Raw genomic sequence first — 16,766 nt, 5'->3', positions numbered from 1 at the left:
AGGTCTAGCTAGTAAGTTGGGGGGGGTTATACTATATGATTCTAGACTCCAAGCGTTTAATCACTGTCTTCTCTCTTTTTTTAATGTTTTTTATTTTTATTTTTTTAAATATATTTTATTGATTTTTTACAGAGAGGAAGGGAGAGGGATAGGAGTTAGAAACATTGATGAGAGAGAAACATCGATCAGCTGCCTCCTGCACACCCCCTACTGGGGACGTGCCTGCAACCAAGGTACATGCCCTTGACCAGAATCGAACCTGGGACCCTTCAGTCCGCAGGCCGACGTCTATCCACTGAGCCAAACAGGTTAGGGCAATGTTTTTTTATTGATTTTAGAGAGAGAAATAGAAACATCAGTGATGAGAGAGAATCATCAATCAGCTGCCTCAAACACGCTGCCCACTGGATATAAAGCCTGAAACCCAGGCATATGTGCCCTGACCAGGAACCATGACGTCTTGCTTCATGGGTCGAAGCTCAAACATTGAACCACATCGGCCAGGCGATCACTGTCCTCCTAATCAGGAAGGAGGCTTTTTTGATATGGAAAGTGGGTAGGGGCCCTAAGATAAAGAATAAGAAGAGTAGCCTTAGCCAATTTGACTCAGTAGATAGAGCGTCCACCCACGGACTAAAGGTCCTGGATTCCATTCTGGTCAAGGGCATGTTCCTGGATTGCAGGTTCGATCTCCAACCCCAGTCAGGGCATATCTGAGAGGCAACCAACTGATGTGTTCCTCTCACATCGATGTTTCTCTCTTTGTGTTTCTCCCCCCTTCCTTCCATGCTCTCTAAAAACAGTAGAAAAATATCCTCAGATGAAGATTAACAACAACAAAAAAGTAAGAGTAGGCCTTGGAGATAGGGAGCTCATTTCAAATTCTGAGCAAATTTGGGAGCTACAGCAGGTTTTTTGAGAGTAGGAGTGATGGAACCAGGAAAAATTACTCTGGAAGCAGGGTGCATATGTTTGATCTCACCTATATAAGGATCAAGGTTGGGTTCATGAAAGAAGGGAGAAGAGACTGGAGCTGAGGGAGCAGGCTATAGGTCCCTCTCCTTGGGTTTATAGGAGTTCGCCACTTTGGCTCCCCTAACATTCTCTCGTCTCCTTTGCAGCCATCGTCAGCCAGTGGCAGCAGGAGTCCAAAGAGAAGGTAGTGTCTCTCCTGCTGTCCCATCTGCCCCTGCTTCAGCCACGCAACACGGAGGCCAAGTCGGAGTACATGAGGCTGCTACAGAAAGTGCTGGCCTACTCGATCGAGAGCAATGCCTTCATCGAGGAGAGCCGCCAGCTGCTCTCTTATGCCCTCATCCACCCGGCCACCACACTGGAGGACCGCAACTCACTGGCCCTCTGGCTGAGCCACCTGGAAGAGCGGCTGGCTAGTGGCTTCCGCACCCGGCCCGAGCCCACTTACCACTCTCGCCAGGGCTCAGATGAGTGGGGGGGGCCTGCAGAGCTGGGCCCTAGGGAGGCAGGGTCAGGCTGGCAGGACAAGCCACCCCGGGAAAATGGACACGTTCCCTTCCACTCACCCAGCTCTGTGCCGCCAGTCATCAACAGTATTGGGAGCAACGCAAATGCAGGTGATGGGGTAGTGAGTCCCAGGAGGTCATGCCTACTTGAAAAGGGACAGACTGGGCTATCTCTTTACTTGCTCTGTGGCCCTGGGAAAGTCACATAACCTCTCTGGGCCTCACCTTATGAGGGAGTGCAGAGGTGGTGAACTGGCATTTCCAGAGCTATGTCTGACCTACAGATATGTTTTGTTGAGCCCAGACTCAACTTTGATTTTATTTGTTGTGTTTTTAAATAAATTTGGTAATATAAATAATCGAATTTTTCCCTAAAAATCCACATTTTAGCTTCTCTTGAAAAGTCAAAAGATCTGGCAGCTCAAGGCCTGTATTTCTGGTGGCAACAGTAAGATGGAATTTAACATTGGTCATCCCTTTTACACCCTACACATGTGCCCCAGTCAGCCTCTGCCTCCACCACTATCCTTCTTTGGTGATATCTGATACCTGCCTGGCCTCTGAAGGCATTAAATTAATGACATAATCTGAGGTCCCTTCTAGCTCAGACGTTCTGGATTTTTGTATCTGGCCTCAGATTAATGCGTTGTGTCTATGAAATGTTTCCAAGCCTGTTCATTTAAGCTGTAACTCATGCTGCTGTGCATTAGTAATAGTAAGTAACATTGTTGAGCATTGACTATACTTAATACTTTTCACACATGATCTCATTTCACCCTCATTACAACCATATTATTATCACCATTCTACAGATGAGAACACTGAGACCCAGGAGGTAAAATCATGTTTTCAAGTTCACACATAGAACAAGTAGTGGACCTGGCCAAGGTTCAGACCCAGGGATTCTTCCACCTGAGCCTGCCTCTGATCATTGCACTGGCCTCCAACTAAGTGGTTTTGAAAGGACTCTCTTATTAAGCACCCTGAAGGCTGGGGTGAGCAGGAGGAGCTGGTATTACAATGAGTTTTTGAAATGTTAGTTGAAATGAACAGAATAAGAGAGTGATATTTTTAAGGATTAGTAAAGTAACATGACCTGACTCAAAGCAAGAGGTTTCTAAGATCCTCATTGTGGCGGGCATTGGTTAAAGCAGGCCAGGAAAGAGTGGCAGTGACATGTCATTCGTGCCAGTGGATGGGGTGAACCCTGGGTCTCTGGTACCCAGCTGTATGGTACCTAGCACACAACAGTTACCCCCTGAGCCTCTTTCTTCTCCAGTTAAATATGTATGTCCTGGTAGCCTCCCTCCTCCCTCCCAGGTGCTAGTGAGAATCAGGGAAGATAGAGGGATAGGGGGCATTTCTAGGAAATATAGCAAACCAAGGTGTTTTCCAATCTCAGAGCATGACAATTTCTGGGTCCAGGTTGGGAGGATATATTAATGATAATTCTAGTTAAAATATATTAAGTGTTTAGTCTTTGCCAAGAGCTGTTCTGAGAACTTTATACCTATGCATTCATTACTTGTCACAGAAAAGTCATTTGTCCAAGGTGGTGTAGCGAGAATTTATTATTATTTTGTTGTTGTTGTTGTTGTTAATCCTTACCTAAGGATATTCCCCATTGATTTTCAGAGAGTGGAAAGGAGAGGGAGAGACAGAAAGAGAAACATCCATGTGAGAGAGACATATCAATTGGTCCTCTCTGCACAGGCCCGGACCAGGGCCCAAATGGAGCCTGCAACCAAGATACATGCCCTTGACCAGAATCGAACCTCTGACCCTTCAGTCCACAGGCTGATGCTCCATCCACTGAGCCAAACCAGCCATGGTGTAGCCAAAATTTAAGTCTAAGCAGACTGGCTCCATAGCTCATACTTTTTTTTTTTTTTTTTTTTTAATGGAAGGGAGAGAGAGATAGAAACATCAATGATGAGAGAGAATCATTGATCGGCTACCTTCTGCACGCCTCCCACTGGGGATCGAGCCCACAACCTGGGCATGTGCCCTTGACCAGAATCGAACCCGGGACCCTTCGATCCACAGGCCAGTGCTCTATCCACTAAGCCAAACCAGCTAGGACCATAGCTCATACTCTTTTTTTTTTTAATTGATTTTTTACAGAGAGGAAGGAAGAGGGATAGAGAGTTAGAAACATTGATGAGAGAGAAACATCGATCAGCTGCCTCCTGCACACCCCCTACTGGGGATGTGCCCGCAACCAAGGTACATGCCCTTGACCGGAATTGAACCTGGGACCCTTGAGTCCGCAGGCTGACACTCTATCCACTGAGCCAAACTGAGTAATTAAGTCATACTCTTAACTACTGTGCTACAATGGCTCCACCTAAAAGTGATCTCCCGAAGATACTCATACCTCATTAAGAGGAGGGTGCCCATACATTTCTTCTCTCCATGATGGGGACTGCAGGTACTGCAGGACCAAGCTGGAACAATATTGGATGGGGGTTTGAACCAGAAGAGAGAAAGGAATTGGGCATTCCAAATAAAGAGCACAGCATGATTTGAAGGTATGGGGGTGGCAGATTGGAGGAGACAGTATGAAGACAGGTCTGGCAGGACTTGAGAGGTGTAAGGATTTAAATGAGTAATGGCAGCAAACATTCATGTTTACCATGTGCCTGCCCCTGTGCCAAGGACTTCATAGAGAAATGGAGGTGGGGGGCAAATGAAGTGACTTACCTGGGATCATGCAGTTAATAGGTGGCCAAGCCAGGATTAAACTCAGGTCTGTCTTGACTCCCAAATCTCAGCATGTTAGGGCCACATGGCGCGGGGGGGAAGGGGGGGGGGGGAAGGATAGGCTGAAACTTTTCAATTTCAAGCAGTTGCAGGAAACCATTTAAATCTTTTTGAGTGGGGAGCAAGGATTGGCCTGTAAGGGAAGGCACAATAGGTTTGGGGTGCTGCCAAGGACAAACCAGGTTTCTTGGAGAGAGAGAGGCCCTGGAACTCTGGCCAGCATTCCTGTTTTTATAGTTTCCAGTTTTCATGCTGTGGTCAGCCTCCACTCTATTGTAGGGCCATGCAGGGCTGCTCAGAAACTGCACAATCGCCCTAGCCAGTTTGGCTCAGTGGATAGAGCGTCGGCCTGTGGACTTAAGGGTCCTGGGTTCAATTCTGGTCAAGGGCACATGCCTGGGTTGCAGGCTCCATCCTCAGTGAGGGGCTTGCAGGAGGCAGCTGACCAATGATTCTCATCATTGATGTTTCTACCTCTCTCTCCCTCTCCCTTCCTCTCTCTGAAATCAATAAAAGTATATATATTTTAAAAAAGAAAAAGAAACTGCACAATCATTCCAATCAGGATAGTTTCCTACCCTCTCAGTCTTCCCTGCCTCCTTGGCTAAGAAGGGAGGAAGGAAGAGGCCAAAGGGATCAAAACAGGTGTAAAATCGCCTGAATTGAGGGTTCCCCAGTCCCTCAGGGCCCAACATGTGCCGTTTTCTTCTGGGAGTTCAGAAGGAGCCCTGAGCAGAGGATCTTAGAGGTTATGGGCAGGGGTAGAGCTGGCTTAGGGAGTCGGTAAGTACACTGCCCTCTGCCTCAGGTGACTTCCTGGCTAGGAGCATAGATACTGTCACAGAGGGGGAAGGTGCTTTGGGGTCTATACCAGGCTGATCCTCCTTTCTGGACTGGTGTCAGTGGAGCGCTGGCAGGAATCCCAGCCTTTCCATCTTAGGCCTTTGCCTCCCAACTCTGGAAACTGGGGCAAAGGGCTTCAGTTCCCTGGGCTTTATTCTCACTTACCCAGGGTGAGACATTTGGCTTTGTTTCCTTTCCTTTTCGTTGTATTTGGGATACTCCAGATTCCCTGTCTAGCTCAGAGGCCATGTTCGCACCCTTAGGATCATGGGTGCCCCCTTTTGGCCTTTAGGAAACTTTCAAGACTCCTGTATATTGTGCCCTTACTCCTGATCCTGGGGGTGCAGAAAAGGTTGCCATCCTATACGAGCCCAGAGTCCAGTGTGAGAGAGGCAGGCTAGTGAAGTGGGCAGTAAGTGCAGGGCTTGAGGCAGCAGCAGCTCAGGGGCCCAGAGAATACAGAGGGCCCGGCCAATGGGTCTCAGTGGTTGAGCCTCAACCTATGAACCAGGAGGTCACGGTTCGATTCCCAGTCGGGGCACATGCCCAGATTGCGGGCTTGATCCCTAGTGGGTAGCATGCAGGAGGCAGCCAGGTCACTGATTCTCTCTCCTTGATGTTTCTATCTCTTTCTCCTCTCTGAAATCAATAAAATATATATATATATATATATATATATATATATATATATATATATATATATATATATATTTGGGGGTTGGGGGAGGAATGCAGAGGAAGGACTCCCAGAAAAAGGAATTCAGAGGGAGGAGCGAAGGCCGAAGTGGCTGGCAAATAAGGGTGGATGAGTGGTGAGCTAGACAAAGGGGATAGCATGTGTAAAGGTCTGGAAGCTGTGGGAATCTACCCTATCCTGAGAATGGTAAAAAGTCAAGTTGGATTCTTCTTCCTACTTGAAAAATGGAATGGATGAATGGAGGGTTTGCAACATCTGTGGAAGATGGCCTGGATTCACCCTGATTTGGGCGTAGTCTAAGAAAAATCTGTGGGAGCTGGGGAAGCCCAAGGATATGGCTGTTGAGCGCATAGTTTATGTACTTCATTCATTTACTTTACAAGTACTTGTGAAGAAACTCCTCTGCTTTAGGCCCCACTGTAATTACTGAGTATGCAGTGCTATCTAGGACAGGATAGATCCCTGCTATCACAGGTTATTGCATCAGGGGCATATAGTTAATAAGCAAGTAAACATATAACTAGATAAGATCATTTCAGGTTGTGATAGGTAGTGTAAGAAAGATAAGACAGAGTAATATGATATGGTAACCAGAATTGGTAGGGACAACTACTTCATATTGAGGGTTCAGAGAAGGCCTTAGAAGAGATGACACTTGCCAAACCGGTTTGGCTCCGTGGATAGAGCATCGGCCTGAGGACTGAAAGTTCCCAGGTTCGATTCCGGTCAAGGGCATGTACCCTGGTTGCGGGCACATCCCCAGTAGGAGGTGTGCAGGAGGCAGCTGGTCGATGTTTCTCTCTCATCTATGTTTCTAACTCTCTATCCCTCTCCCTTCCTCTCTGTAAAAAAATCAATAAAAATATATTAATAAAAAAATTAAAAAAAAGAGATGACACTTGCCAAGATGAGACCTGAGGGAGACAGGAAGAAGAGCAAGTGCCAAAAGTATTGAGGCTGGAATAAGCTTGAATGTTTTAGGAACAAGTGGGGGTAGGGGGGCAAGAGCTTTTAGACTTGATCCAAAGGGTGAGTGGGAGATAAGAGGTCAGAGATGAGAAAGGCCTTGTAGTGGTGTGTGTGGAAGAGTTTAAATTCTGTTTTCAGCATGAAGGGAAGCCATTGGTGGGATTTAAGCAGGGACTAACTTTGTCAGATTGCATTTTTAGAAGGACCATTGTGCTGCTGTGAGATGAATAGGAGACAAGAAACCAGTGAGGATGCTCTAGCCGGTTTGGCTCAGTGGCTAGAGCATTGGCCTGCAGACTGAAGGGTCCTGGGTTTGATTCTGGCCAAAGGCACATGCCCGGGTTGTGGGCTTGATCCTCAGTAGGGGTCATGCAGGAGGCAGCCGATCAATGATTCTCTCTCATCATTGATGTTTTATCTCCCTCTCCCATCCCCTCTGAAATCAGTAAAGAAATATATTTTTTTTTTAAAAAAAAAAAAAAGGAAAGAAACCAGTGAGGAGGCTGTGGCAGTAATTCCAGTTATGGATGCCATTGACTCAGACCAGGTGCCAACAGAGGAAGTGGAGTTCAAAGAAGTAGCTCATAGCTTGCTGATGGGTTAAGTATGAAGGGTGAGGGAATGAGCAGTATCTGGTAGGTGGTTCCCCGTAGATGCCAGGGCCCCTTCTCCTTGTTGGAGTCTGGGACTGAGCCGCCATCCATGGCACTGACCAGGGTGGCATGGTCAACTGTGGTCAGATCCCCAAGCCTGACCTTTTGCCTCTCTTCCTTTCTGGCCAGGTCTCCCCTGCCAAATCCACCCCAGCCCACTGAAGCGCTCCATGTCGCTCATTCCCACGAGCCCCCAGGCCCCTGGTGAGTGGCCGAGTCCAGAGGAGCTCGGGGCCCGAGCTGCTTTCACCACGCCCGACCACGCACCCCTCTCACCCCAGAGCAGCGTGGCCTCCTCTGGCAGTGAGCAGACGGAGGAGCAGGGCTCCAGCCGGAACACTTTCCAGGAGGATGGCAGTGGCATGAAAGGTATAACGGGAGGGCAGTGCTAGGACCCTCCAAAGGTTTCTGCAGATCTTAATGGACAGAAAGGAGCTTGTAGCTGCCACCCTGCCTATCCTATCCCCCCAACCTTCAACCTCCCCTCCCTTCCAGGGAAGGGAGAAGTCCGAGGGGAGTAGAAGTCCCTGTCCTTTGGGTTCAGACTGATCTGAGAGACCACCACAAACCCTGGTCTGATGCCCCTGCCCTCAGACACCACAGTCTGATAAGAAAGCCAGGACACAGAGGTAACTGATAGAACAGACTCCTGACCTTATGCCCTCCCTCCTTTTCCAACAGATGTGCCCTCATGGCTCAAGAGCCTCCGCTTGCACAAATACGCAGCCCTTTTCTCACAGATGAGCTACGAGGAGATGATGACACTGACTGAACAGCATCTGGAGTCTCAGGTAAAGCTCAGGGGACCATCAGGATAGAGTTAGGGTACTATTTTTTTTTTTAATATATTTTTATTGATTTTTTACAGAGAAGAAGGGAGAGGGATAGAGAGCTAGAAACATCAATGAGAGAGGAACATCGATCAGCTGCCTCCTGCACACCCCCCAGTGGGGATGCACCCGCAACCAAGGTACATGCCCTTGACCGGAATCGAACCCGGGACCCTTGAGTCCACAGGCCGATGCTCTATCCACTGAGCCAAGCCGGTTAGGCAAGGGTACTATTTTGACACTATCCTTGTGACCTGAGCCTCCTCCAGCTCTTTGAGCTTTGTTGGGGCACCCTAAGTACCTTGACCTGCTATTTCCAGCCTCCTGTCCCCTTCTGCCCTACCACAGAATGTCACCAAAGGTGCCCGCCACAAGATAGCCCTGAGCATCCAGAAGCTGCGTGAGAGGCAGAGCGTCCTCAAGTCCCTGGAGAAGGTGAGGACCTGGTATTCCCCATTTCCACGGTTAGTTGGCTGCCCAGGGCTACCAATAGACTGAAGGTTCTGGGGCATCCTTGCTACCCATGTGGCCTCTCCTCAGGACCTCCCCAGCCCTCGGGTCTGATCTGCAGTGGCCTCAGCCTTAGGGAGCCAGACTCTGGGGACCAAGTATAAGTTGGAGGACAGGGCTCACTTGATACCTCTGTCCTGGGCTCCCTCCCTGTCTGTCCTGGTGTGTGTCCCCAGACTGTCTGTTGACAACCTCTTCTCTCCTCTTTCACTCCCATTTCTGACTGGTCTTTCTGGTAGAGCAGAGCATCTCCCTGGATGCATGATCTCTCCATTTGGTTTGTTTCCCATCTACTCACTCCTTCCGTATCTGTCCAATTGCATTCCTTTTACCCCTTCCTTGCCACTTGCCTTCTGGTTTTACCCCCTCAGTTCATAGTCCAGATTTCTACATCCGAATCTGGTTCCACCTTTGGTGGGACCCGAAGGCTCCAGGATTAGACCACCTTCTCCTGAGCTCCCTGGGACTCCACCTTGAAGAGGGAATGTGTATACAAATGTGTACATATATATATGGACTTGTGGTACCTTTACCTTCCTTCTCTATGTGCTGGAACCCAGGTTCCTGCCAAGCACTCTCCAAGCCCTGTCTGACCGCATTTGTGTAGTCCTTCTACATAAATGTGGGGTAGGCATGTGACCCCAGCCATGCCCTCCCATGCAGGACGTGCTGGAAGGAGGAAACCTGCGAAACGCTCTGCAGGAGCTGCAGCAGGTCATCGTCACCCCGATCAAGGCCTACAGTGTTCTCCAGGCCACTGTGGCCCCCACCCCCACCACCTCCACCTCGACTGCCAGGGATGCAGGCCAGGGGGAGCCACTGCTGCCAGGTGCTGAGTCTCCCCTGGCTCATCCCAGCACAGACAAGGGCACTGAGGCCAAGGATCCTCCAGCTGCAGAGAGCTACCCCCCTCCACCAGCTCCAGTTCCCACTGATGGCAGCGAGCCAGCCCCAGCTCCCGTTGCTGACGGAGACATTCCCAGCCAGTTTACACGGGTGATGGGCAAAGGTGAGACCACCCAGGACCCAGCAAAAAGTTCTGGGACAAAGAGCCAAGTGAACCTAGGCATTAGGAGTCAAATTCAAGTTAAATAGTAGAAGCAGAACTTTTTAAAGAACCCTGGGGACTAGAACACCATAGAGAGTGACTTGAGACTGAGGTGGCAAGGCCCCTGCCCTCTAGTGTGTCCTGGCTGGTGGGAGACAATGCTCACACTCAAAGCATCTCCAGCCTGAGAAGAAGAGAACAGTATGTCAGTGGAAACCACATACAGTACAGAGTGAACGGATAAGGAGAATTGTTGGTTCTCTCAGAGGTGACTGAAATCCACAGATGAATATGATAAAGCTCTCAAAGGGCAGCATGACGGCATACTTTACACTTGGGTCTAGATCCCTTTATCTGTGTGACCTGGGACACACTCAGCCTCTCTGAGCCTCAAGGTTCCTTATGCTAAAAATGCCGATTGATGAGATTCTTATAAGAGTTAAAAGGAAAAACGGTATCATTGACCTCATATCTGCCTTATGCCAGGCACTATGCTGGGTGCTTTATGTATCTTCATAAGCCAGGTATCATGCTTGGCACATAACTAGTACTCATCCAGCCTGAGTTTCTTGTCTCTCTTTCTGTGGCAGAAGGCATGCTGGGGGTTAACCTCCTACCCTTTCCTATGTCCCCAGTGTGCACCCAGCTGCTGGTGTCTCGACCAGATGAGGAGAACATCACCAGTTACCTCCAGCTCATCGAAAAGTGCCTGACTCATGAGGTGAGTCCTTCCCTTGATCTCCCAAGAAGAGCAAGGTGACCCCATCACTCTCAGAGCCAACATTCCTTATGTGGCCAATGGGCGCTACCTGGCTGGCTCCTGCCAACTTCTCCACCCCTCATCTCACCACCTACTGGCCCCTCAGCTCCCAGTTCAAACGTTTGTACCTCAGGGACACCTTCACTGTCCCCTCATACTAGATAAGTTTCTTGTGCCTTCTGTGTTTCTCCCTCACAGCACTCATCACTCATCTCCCCAGCTACACTGTAAGCTTCATGTGCACGGGTAACCTCTGCGTCCCAGCATTGCCTGGCACAGAGCAGGCAGTAGATAAATATTTGAGCAAATGGACAGAAGGCAGATCTGAAAGAAACACACCCTCCCTGCTTAACTTCCCTAATTGTATCTAGGCTTTCACGGAGACGCAGAAGAAACGGTTGCTGTCCTGGAAACAGCAAGTGCTGAAGCTCCTCCGAACCTTCCCGCGCAAAGCCGCACTAGAGATGCAGAACTACCGGCAGCAGAAAGGGTAGGCAGGCAGCCGGGTATGCAGGCCGTCCCTCCCTAGGCCCTTGCTGATTGACAGCTAGTGCTTAGAGGGGTGATTGCATTCTGGGCTGGGAATCCAATGGGACTCATTCAATCACTGGGTGACTTACACACATCACCCAGTGACGACTTTTCCAGAAAAAAATCAGGATGTTCTTATTGTTAAAATAGGGTACTAGGCAGGCAAAACCAGATCATGTCCTGATAGCAGACCCCTTGCCTGTCCCTGTTCTCTTCACCTTGTGTGCAGAGGGCTCTGAAGTCCCTTCTCACTCCCAAACAAATAACAGGAATATCACACATGCATATTGAAGTTAGGAGAACTGCTTTGCTTGGAGATGAGGAACATTTCCTGTCTCTATCTTGGGGGAACCCCGTGGGCAGGAGGAGACAGAATGTGTGGTGCAGGAACTTGGACAGGGAATCTTTGCTCAGAGCAGGTCTGTGCTGTGTCCTACCCATTGGTATTGTACAGGGATGCGAGGAGGGGTGGAGAGATGGGCCCCATCCACCTAAACTGACACCCTGCCTTCTGCTCTCTCACAGCTGGGCGTTTGGCTCCAACTCACTCCCCATAGCTGGCTCTGTGGGGATGGGGGTGGCCCGGCGGACCCAGCGGCAGTTCCCAATGCCTCCCCGGGCCCTTCCACCCGGCAGAATGGGCCTTCTAAGCCCCTCGGGCATTGGGGGCATTTCCCCCAGACATGCCCTCACCAGCCCCAACCTTGGGGGCCAAGGCCGACAGGTGAGCGGCTAGATATAGAGGGCCTGGTGCTTCTGGGGTTGAGGTGGGTGTTGGTGCCTGGGATGTGTGTGTCCGTATCTTTGATCTGGGCTTGGATTAGAGGGGAGGGGCTCCTTTGCCAGTTCTATTACTCCTGGGCCTGGGTCTCCACCACTCACCCACTTTTTCTCTTCCCATGCCCTTTTCAGAACTTATGGTTTGCCAACCCTGGAGGCAGCAACAGCATGCCCAGCCAGAGCCGTAGCTCTGTGCAGCGCACGCACTCGCTCCCAGTCCACTCCTCGCCGCAGGCCATTCTCATGTTCCCTCCAGGTAAAGTGCCCTAGCCCTTGGGATTCTGCCTCCACAACACCCTTAGCTGGCCTTTATCTTCTCTCCTATTTCTTTTACACTCGAGCACCTCTCCCCATCCTTCCAACCTCCTCTCATCGTGGGTTTTCTTGTACTCTTCCCCACCCCCATTTCAATTTTCTCTCTCAGATCTTTTCTTCCTTTCTCTCTTGGTTTTAAATATGCATTTCATCTTGTGCAGGGGCCATACTAATCTTCTCTGTATCATTCCAATTTTATTACATGTGCTGCCAAAGCGAGCACTGCCTGCCTTTCTCTTTCGTCTCTCACCCCTTACTTCTACTCCCGCATGTCCACATCTCTCCCTGTCATAATTTTGGTATCCATGTCGGTCTCTGTCACCGTCTTTTTAGAGGATCATTAAGTACTCAGTTTGAAAGGGGATGAGGGGACGAGAGTCAAAGCAATGAGGGTTTTTTGGAGGTGTCTATCAATCTGGCATTCTTTCAGAAGCCAGGTGACCAGGCTGGAACCATTTAGCTCTTGGAACAGATTTTTCTTGGATCAGACACCTAAAGGGTGTTTGAGTTGGAGGGACTGTTTTTCCTGTGCTCACAGACCAGCCCAGAGATAGATAAGAATGAGGGTGAAGAGGACAGAAGGGGAGAGAAGTGTTAGCCCTACCTTGCTCAACCAGTGAGGATGACTCCTGTGCCGAGCCCGTTGCTGGGCACCAAGGCTGCTTAGGCAGATAAGGCTACTCTGGAATGGCTGCTGGAGAAACCTTAGATATGCAGGTGACCCTAAACTCTTCTTGTCATAAACTGCCAAATCTGTAGGTATTCTTAATTTATAAGATAATGTGGACTGCCATCTGTTGAAGGTAAGAGGCCCTGTTAGTTGTGTTCATCCTTGCACAGGGCCTAGCACCTGTAAATGATGTTATAAGATGATGAACTGCAGGAACAACAACAACAAAAAAGAACAATTCTTTTTACTGGTATGCTATGTGCCAGGCTTTTGTCAGACAGTTTTACTGCACTGTTTAATCAAACCCAACTGCAAGTGAAGGCACTGATTTCATTCCTATCTGATCAGTCACAAATCTGAGACACAAATAGGTAACTTGCCCAAGGTCAAAAGAGAAGACAATTAGGTGGTCTGACATGGCCTGAGTTCAGGGTTCAGAGGGGACATGATGAAAGGTGAAGCTGGAGGTGGGAGCAGGGTCTTTTAAACCCAGGTAAAAAGCTCAGATGTAAGGAGCCAGGAAGGGTTTTAAGCAGTGTGGGGTGGGTCTCAGACTCCAGAAGAGGAAGCCCTTTTGAAAGGTGGTTTGAGGATAAGCCCCGTGGCTGCTGCCCTGGTTTGCCCCATCTGCGTGGCCTGCCCAGATCAAATCCATCCCAGAGGAGAAAGTCCAAGAAAGAATGGGAAGAGTTCTAATTAAGCTTCTAAATGAAGTATAGAGCAGGTCATCAGTCAGGGAACACAGTGGCTGCCCAGCACCCACAGCAGATACCCAGACTATGCCCAAGAAGACAACGTATAGTATGTGTCCAAAATAGTCACAGGCTGTGTAGACCTCAGCTTCACATTACTCTGTCTACAGGTCAAGCTTTCTATTTGTTGGCCAAGCCTCTGCCCTTGCCATCTCTACCTTTTTTTTTTTTTTTTTTTAATTGATTTTTTACAGAGAGGAAGGGAGATGGATAGAGAGTTAGAAACATTGATGAGAGAGAAACATTGATCAGCTGCCTCCTGCACACCCCCTACTGGGGATATGCCCGCAACCAAGGTACATGCCCTTGACCAGAATCGAACCTGGAACCCTTGAGTCCACAGGCTGACGCTCTATCCACTGAGCCAAACCGGTTAGGGCTCTACCTGCTTTGTGATACACCCAGGCCTGTCTCTGTCCTTCACCTCTGCCTAGTTACACCTTCCATCCAAGTGTGTGCCTGTCTCATGTGCTGTTTCTCTGTCTCTCTCTCTCCCTCCTTTTCCCCCTTGTCTCTCCCAGCCTCTCCCCAATGCCAGCCTATCCTGTCCTTTGTCTTCCCAGCTTTACTCTCCACCTAAGTCCAGTCCTTACCACCTTCATTCTCCTCTGTCCCATACAGACTGTCCGGTCCCTGGGCCTGACCTGGAGATCAACCCCACTCTGGAGTCTCTGTGTCTGAGCATGACAGAACACGCCTTGGGTGGTGAGCATTTCCTCTTTCCCTGACCCAGCTCCCACCTACCCAGCAGCGTCTCCACCTCTGAACTGAGCAACTCATAGTCATCCTTGAGGGGGCCCTCGGGGAGGCTGTACTTCAGGGAGGACCTGACTGGGATGGCAGGCTACCTGAGCATCTTTTCTCAAGCCTCCCACCAGCTCCTGATCTTCCTCCCTTCCTCCCTTTCTTACCACAGATGGGACAGACAAAACCTCCACCATCTGACGGGACCCACAGCCCAGCGCACCCATAGGCTCCCTGGGCGGCGGGCGGGGGCCAACCCCCAACGGGCTTCTCTGCGACAGCGAGAGGGTGGGCTGGCTCAGCTATACATTCTAATATTTTTCTACTCTCTCATCCTTTTAACTTTTGTTTAACATTGGCACCTGCCTTGCTCACTCTCGGGCCCATTGAGGGATCTCTGCCGAGGCCCAGGGAGGTAGGGGGCAGCCAGAATAAAGGGGGCAGGAACTTGGCCAGCCTGCCTGCCCCCCTTTCCTTCCTTATAGCTCATCTGGCCCGATCCCACCCCTGCTTCCTCCAGAATGTTCACCTGCCCCTCCTGAGGGAGCAGCTCCCTAATCCCCTGAGACTCACTGACCCACTATCTTATGGGGTCTGCTCAGAACCATCAGACATTTGGGGAGAGACAAGCTGGGTAGATAACCTGCTCTCCTGAATATTATTTTGAGAGGCGCTAAGGAGAAGGTAGGTGAGGAGAGGAAGCTTTCTCCTCGCCACCTTCTTCTCCTTCCCAATTTCCATCATTCCCCGAGGACAGGAGCCATCCTCTTCTCACTCACCTCCTTTTGCCCTGTTTATCAGAGGTTCTCTACAATTAATTTCTTAGGCCTATTTAAGATACATATTTATATAGTTCTTAACGGTTTTTCTCTGATCATTCCCTCTCATTTTTAGAATCCCCAGGCCTCTTTCTGAGCCAAGAAAGTGGCAGGGGGAACCTGAATTTTATGAGGGGAGAGGGGCAGAGCCCCCTCCTCCAGACCCCCTAGCTCTTCCCCACTTCCCCCCAGCCTTGGCTCCCCAGATGCATAAGTTGAAGGTGGGGAGCCAGGACAGCCAATGAGGTCAGGAAGTCTGTTGCCTTAACATCCCCTTCCCCCATCAACATACTCTTCACTCCCAGGTCTGGTTGCTGAAAGACTTGGGGGTAAGGAATAAGGAAAAGGGGATTGTTTGGTTTTGGTTTCTTTCCCCACCCCCTTTCTCTCATCCTTCCTCCACTCCCCATTATGTCATGACCTCATTAAGTGGAACACTATATCATAACCCAGAGATTCCCCCAGCCCGGGAGTCATATAGAGCCTCTGGTCCCTGTTCCTACTGCTGGGTTGTGCTGGGGCCCAGGTGGAGGGAGGGGATTTGAGGGTTCAGGTTGTGGGGAAGCCAGGGTCCCCTATTCCAACTCCCTCCCCCCTCAACCCTCCCATACACACTGGGACATTCTCAAGCTTTTCACACCGAAAGGGAAAAAATGTTATTTTTAGATACATTTTATGAATAACTTTTGTTATGAATATGGCTGGTAACCATTGTGTATGTTATTAAAGATGTTGGGAAAAAACAAAAAACCAAAAAAATTTTAAAACCACCGCCCTCCCAGCACTCTCACCCCATTCCCCTACTTTTGCCCCTGCCCTCCAGGTCTCGACCTCCCTCAACTCTGAGCCCAGGGAGAGGGAAAAAGCCTGGGGGAGAGGGGGTGTAGCCCTGGGGACCTGCTCCAGGTCCCTACCTCCTCTCCCAGTGCCGGGCTGGGTGGGGTGTCAGGTTTATTTATGTACCTCTTGCACACTCATCAACCTATGCAAGTCCTCCACCCCGGCCCCTCCATGTTTCTGTGCCTTTGCTCATTCCCCTCAAACTCCCAGGGCTTCCCCAATTCCCCTCCCACTAGCCCAGGGAAGTGGGATGGACAGGGGCCACCTCATTTGGAATCTGCAGGGTGTCCCTCTTACAGGACCCTCACCTCCTCCCAGCCAGTCCCATCTTGTTCATTATTCATCAGGGTGAGCTGGCTCTGCCTGGCACTGGGAGGTAGTGAGGGACACCCTCCCCCCCCCAACACATACACACAATGGGAGGCAATGCTGCCTCCCTCCCCCAACCTGACCAGAGTGTGCAGGACGCTGGCGGCCTCACTCTGATGGGCAGGACCCTGACCCTCTCCAGCTCCAGCCCCCAGACACCCCCCCCAGCCGCTCCCCCCCCCCTTCCCCCCCCCCCCCCGCCTCTGCCATGATTTCACCCTCCCTTCTATCCCCAGCCCCACTGGCAGAATCAGCTTTGAGTAACTGTACAGTTTTTCTCGCTGTTGGAGATTTATTTGTTGGCGTTTCACTTGTTTAATGGTCTGGGCTTATTTTGGAAAAAAAAAAAAAAAAAAGAAACAACATAACAAAAAAAGGATTCTGATCTTTGTT

The 16,766-nt window shown here is 49.9% G+C and overlaps 1 protein-coding gene and 1 non-coding gene across 3 annotated transcripts in view; one reads left to right on the top strand and one right to left on the bottom strand.

The window, feature by feature from the left end:
- The window catches only part of SAMD4B (sterile alpha motif domain containing 4B), a 43,073-nt gene extending 26,340 nt beyond the window's left edge, over positions 1-16,733 (top strand). The window contains exons 3-13 of one of the 2 annotated variants that reach the window (XM_070399054.1): positions 1,122-1,592; positions 7,536-7,775; positions 8,088-8,197; positions 8,585-8,671; positions 9,410-9,755; positions 10,430-10,515; positions 10,926-11,044; positions 11,611-11,809; positions 11,998-12,121; positions 14,224-14,307; positions 14,519-16,733. In XM_070399054.1, coding sequence (XP_070255155.1) covers positions 1,122-1,592; positions 7,536-7,775; positions 8,088-8,197; positions 8,585-8,671; positions 9,410-9,755; positions 10,430-10,515; positions 10,926-11,044; positions 11,611-11,809; positions 11,998-12,121; positions 14,224-14,307; positions 14,519-14,547 — 1,895 coding nt within the window. In that variant the 3' untranslated portion in view covers positions 14,548-16,733. The remainder of the gene's footprint in view (positions 1-1,121; positions 1,593-7,535; positions 7,776-8,087; positions 8,198-8,584; positions 8,672-9,409; positions 9,756-10,429; positions 10,516-10,925; positions 11,045-11,610; positions 11,810-11,997; positions 12,122-14,223; positions 14,308-14,518) is intronic. The other variant, XM_070399053.1, reaches the window with a different exon arrangement.
- LOC138997500 (U6 spliceosomal RNA) lies at positions 12,298-12,403 on the bottom strand. The gene has a single exon (XR_011468963.1). It is a non-coding gene; the product is annotated as a U6 spliceosomal RNA (small nuclear RNA).
- Positions 16,734-16,766: the final 33 nt, after the last annotated feature.

The sequence above is a fragment of the Myotis yumanensis genome, unplaced genomic scaffold (genome assembly GCF_028538775.1).
Source record: "Myotis yumanensis isolate MYYU_CA2020_CCGP unplaced genomic scaffold, mMyoYum1.0.hap1 SCAF_18, whole genome shotgun sequence".
NCBI lineage: Eukaryota > Metazoa > Chordata > Mammalia > Chiroptera > Vespertilionidae > Myotis > Myotis yumanensis.
Note: the sequence above shows the minus strand (reverse complement) of the source record. Positions and strands in the feature narration are given on the sequence as shown.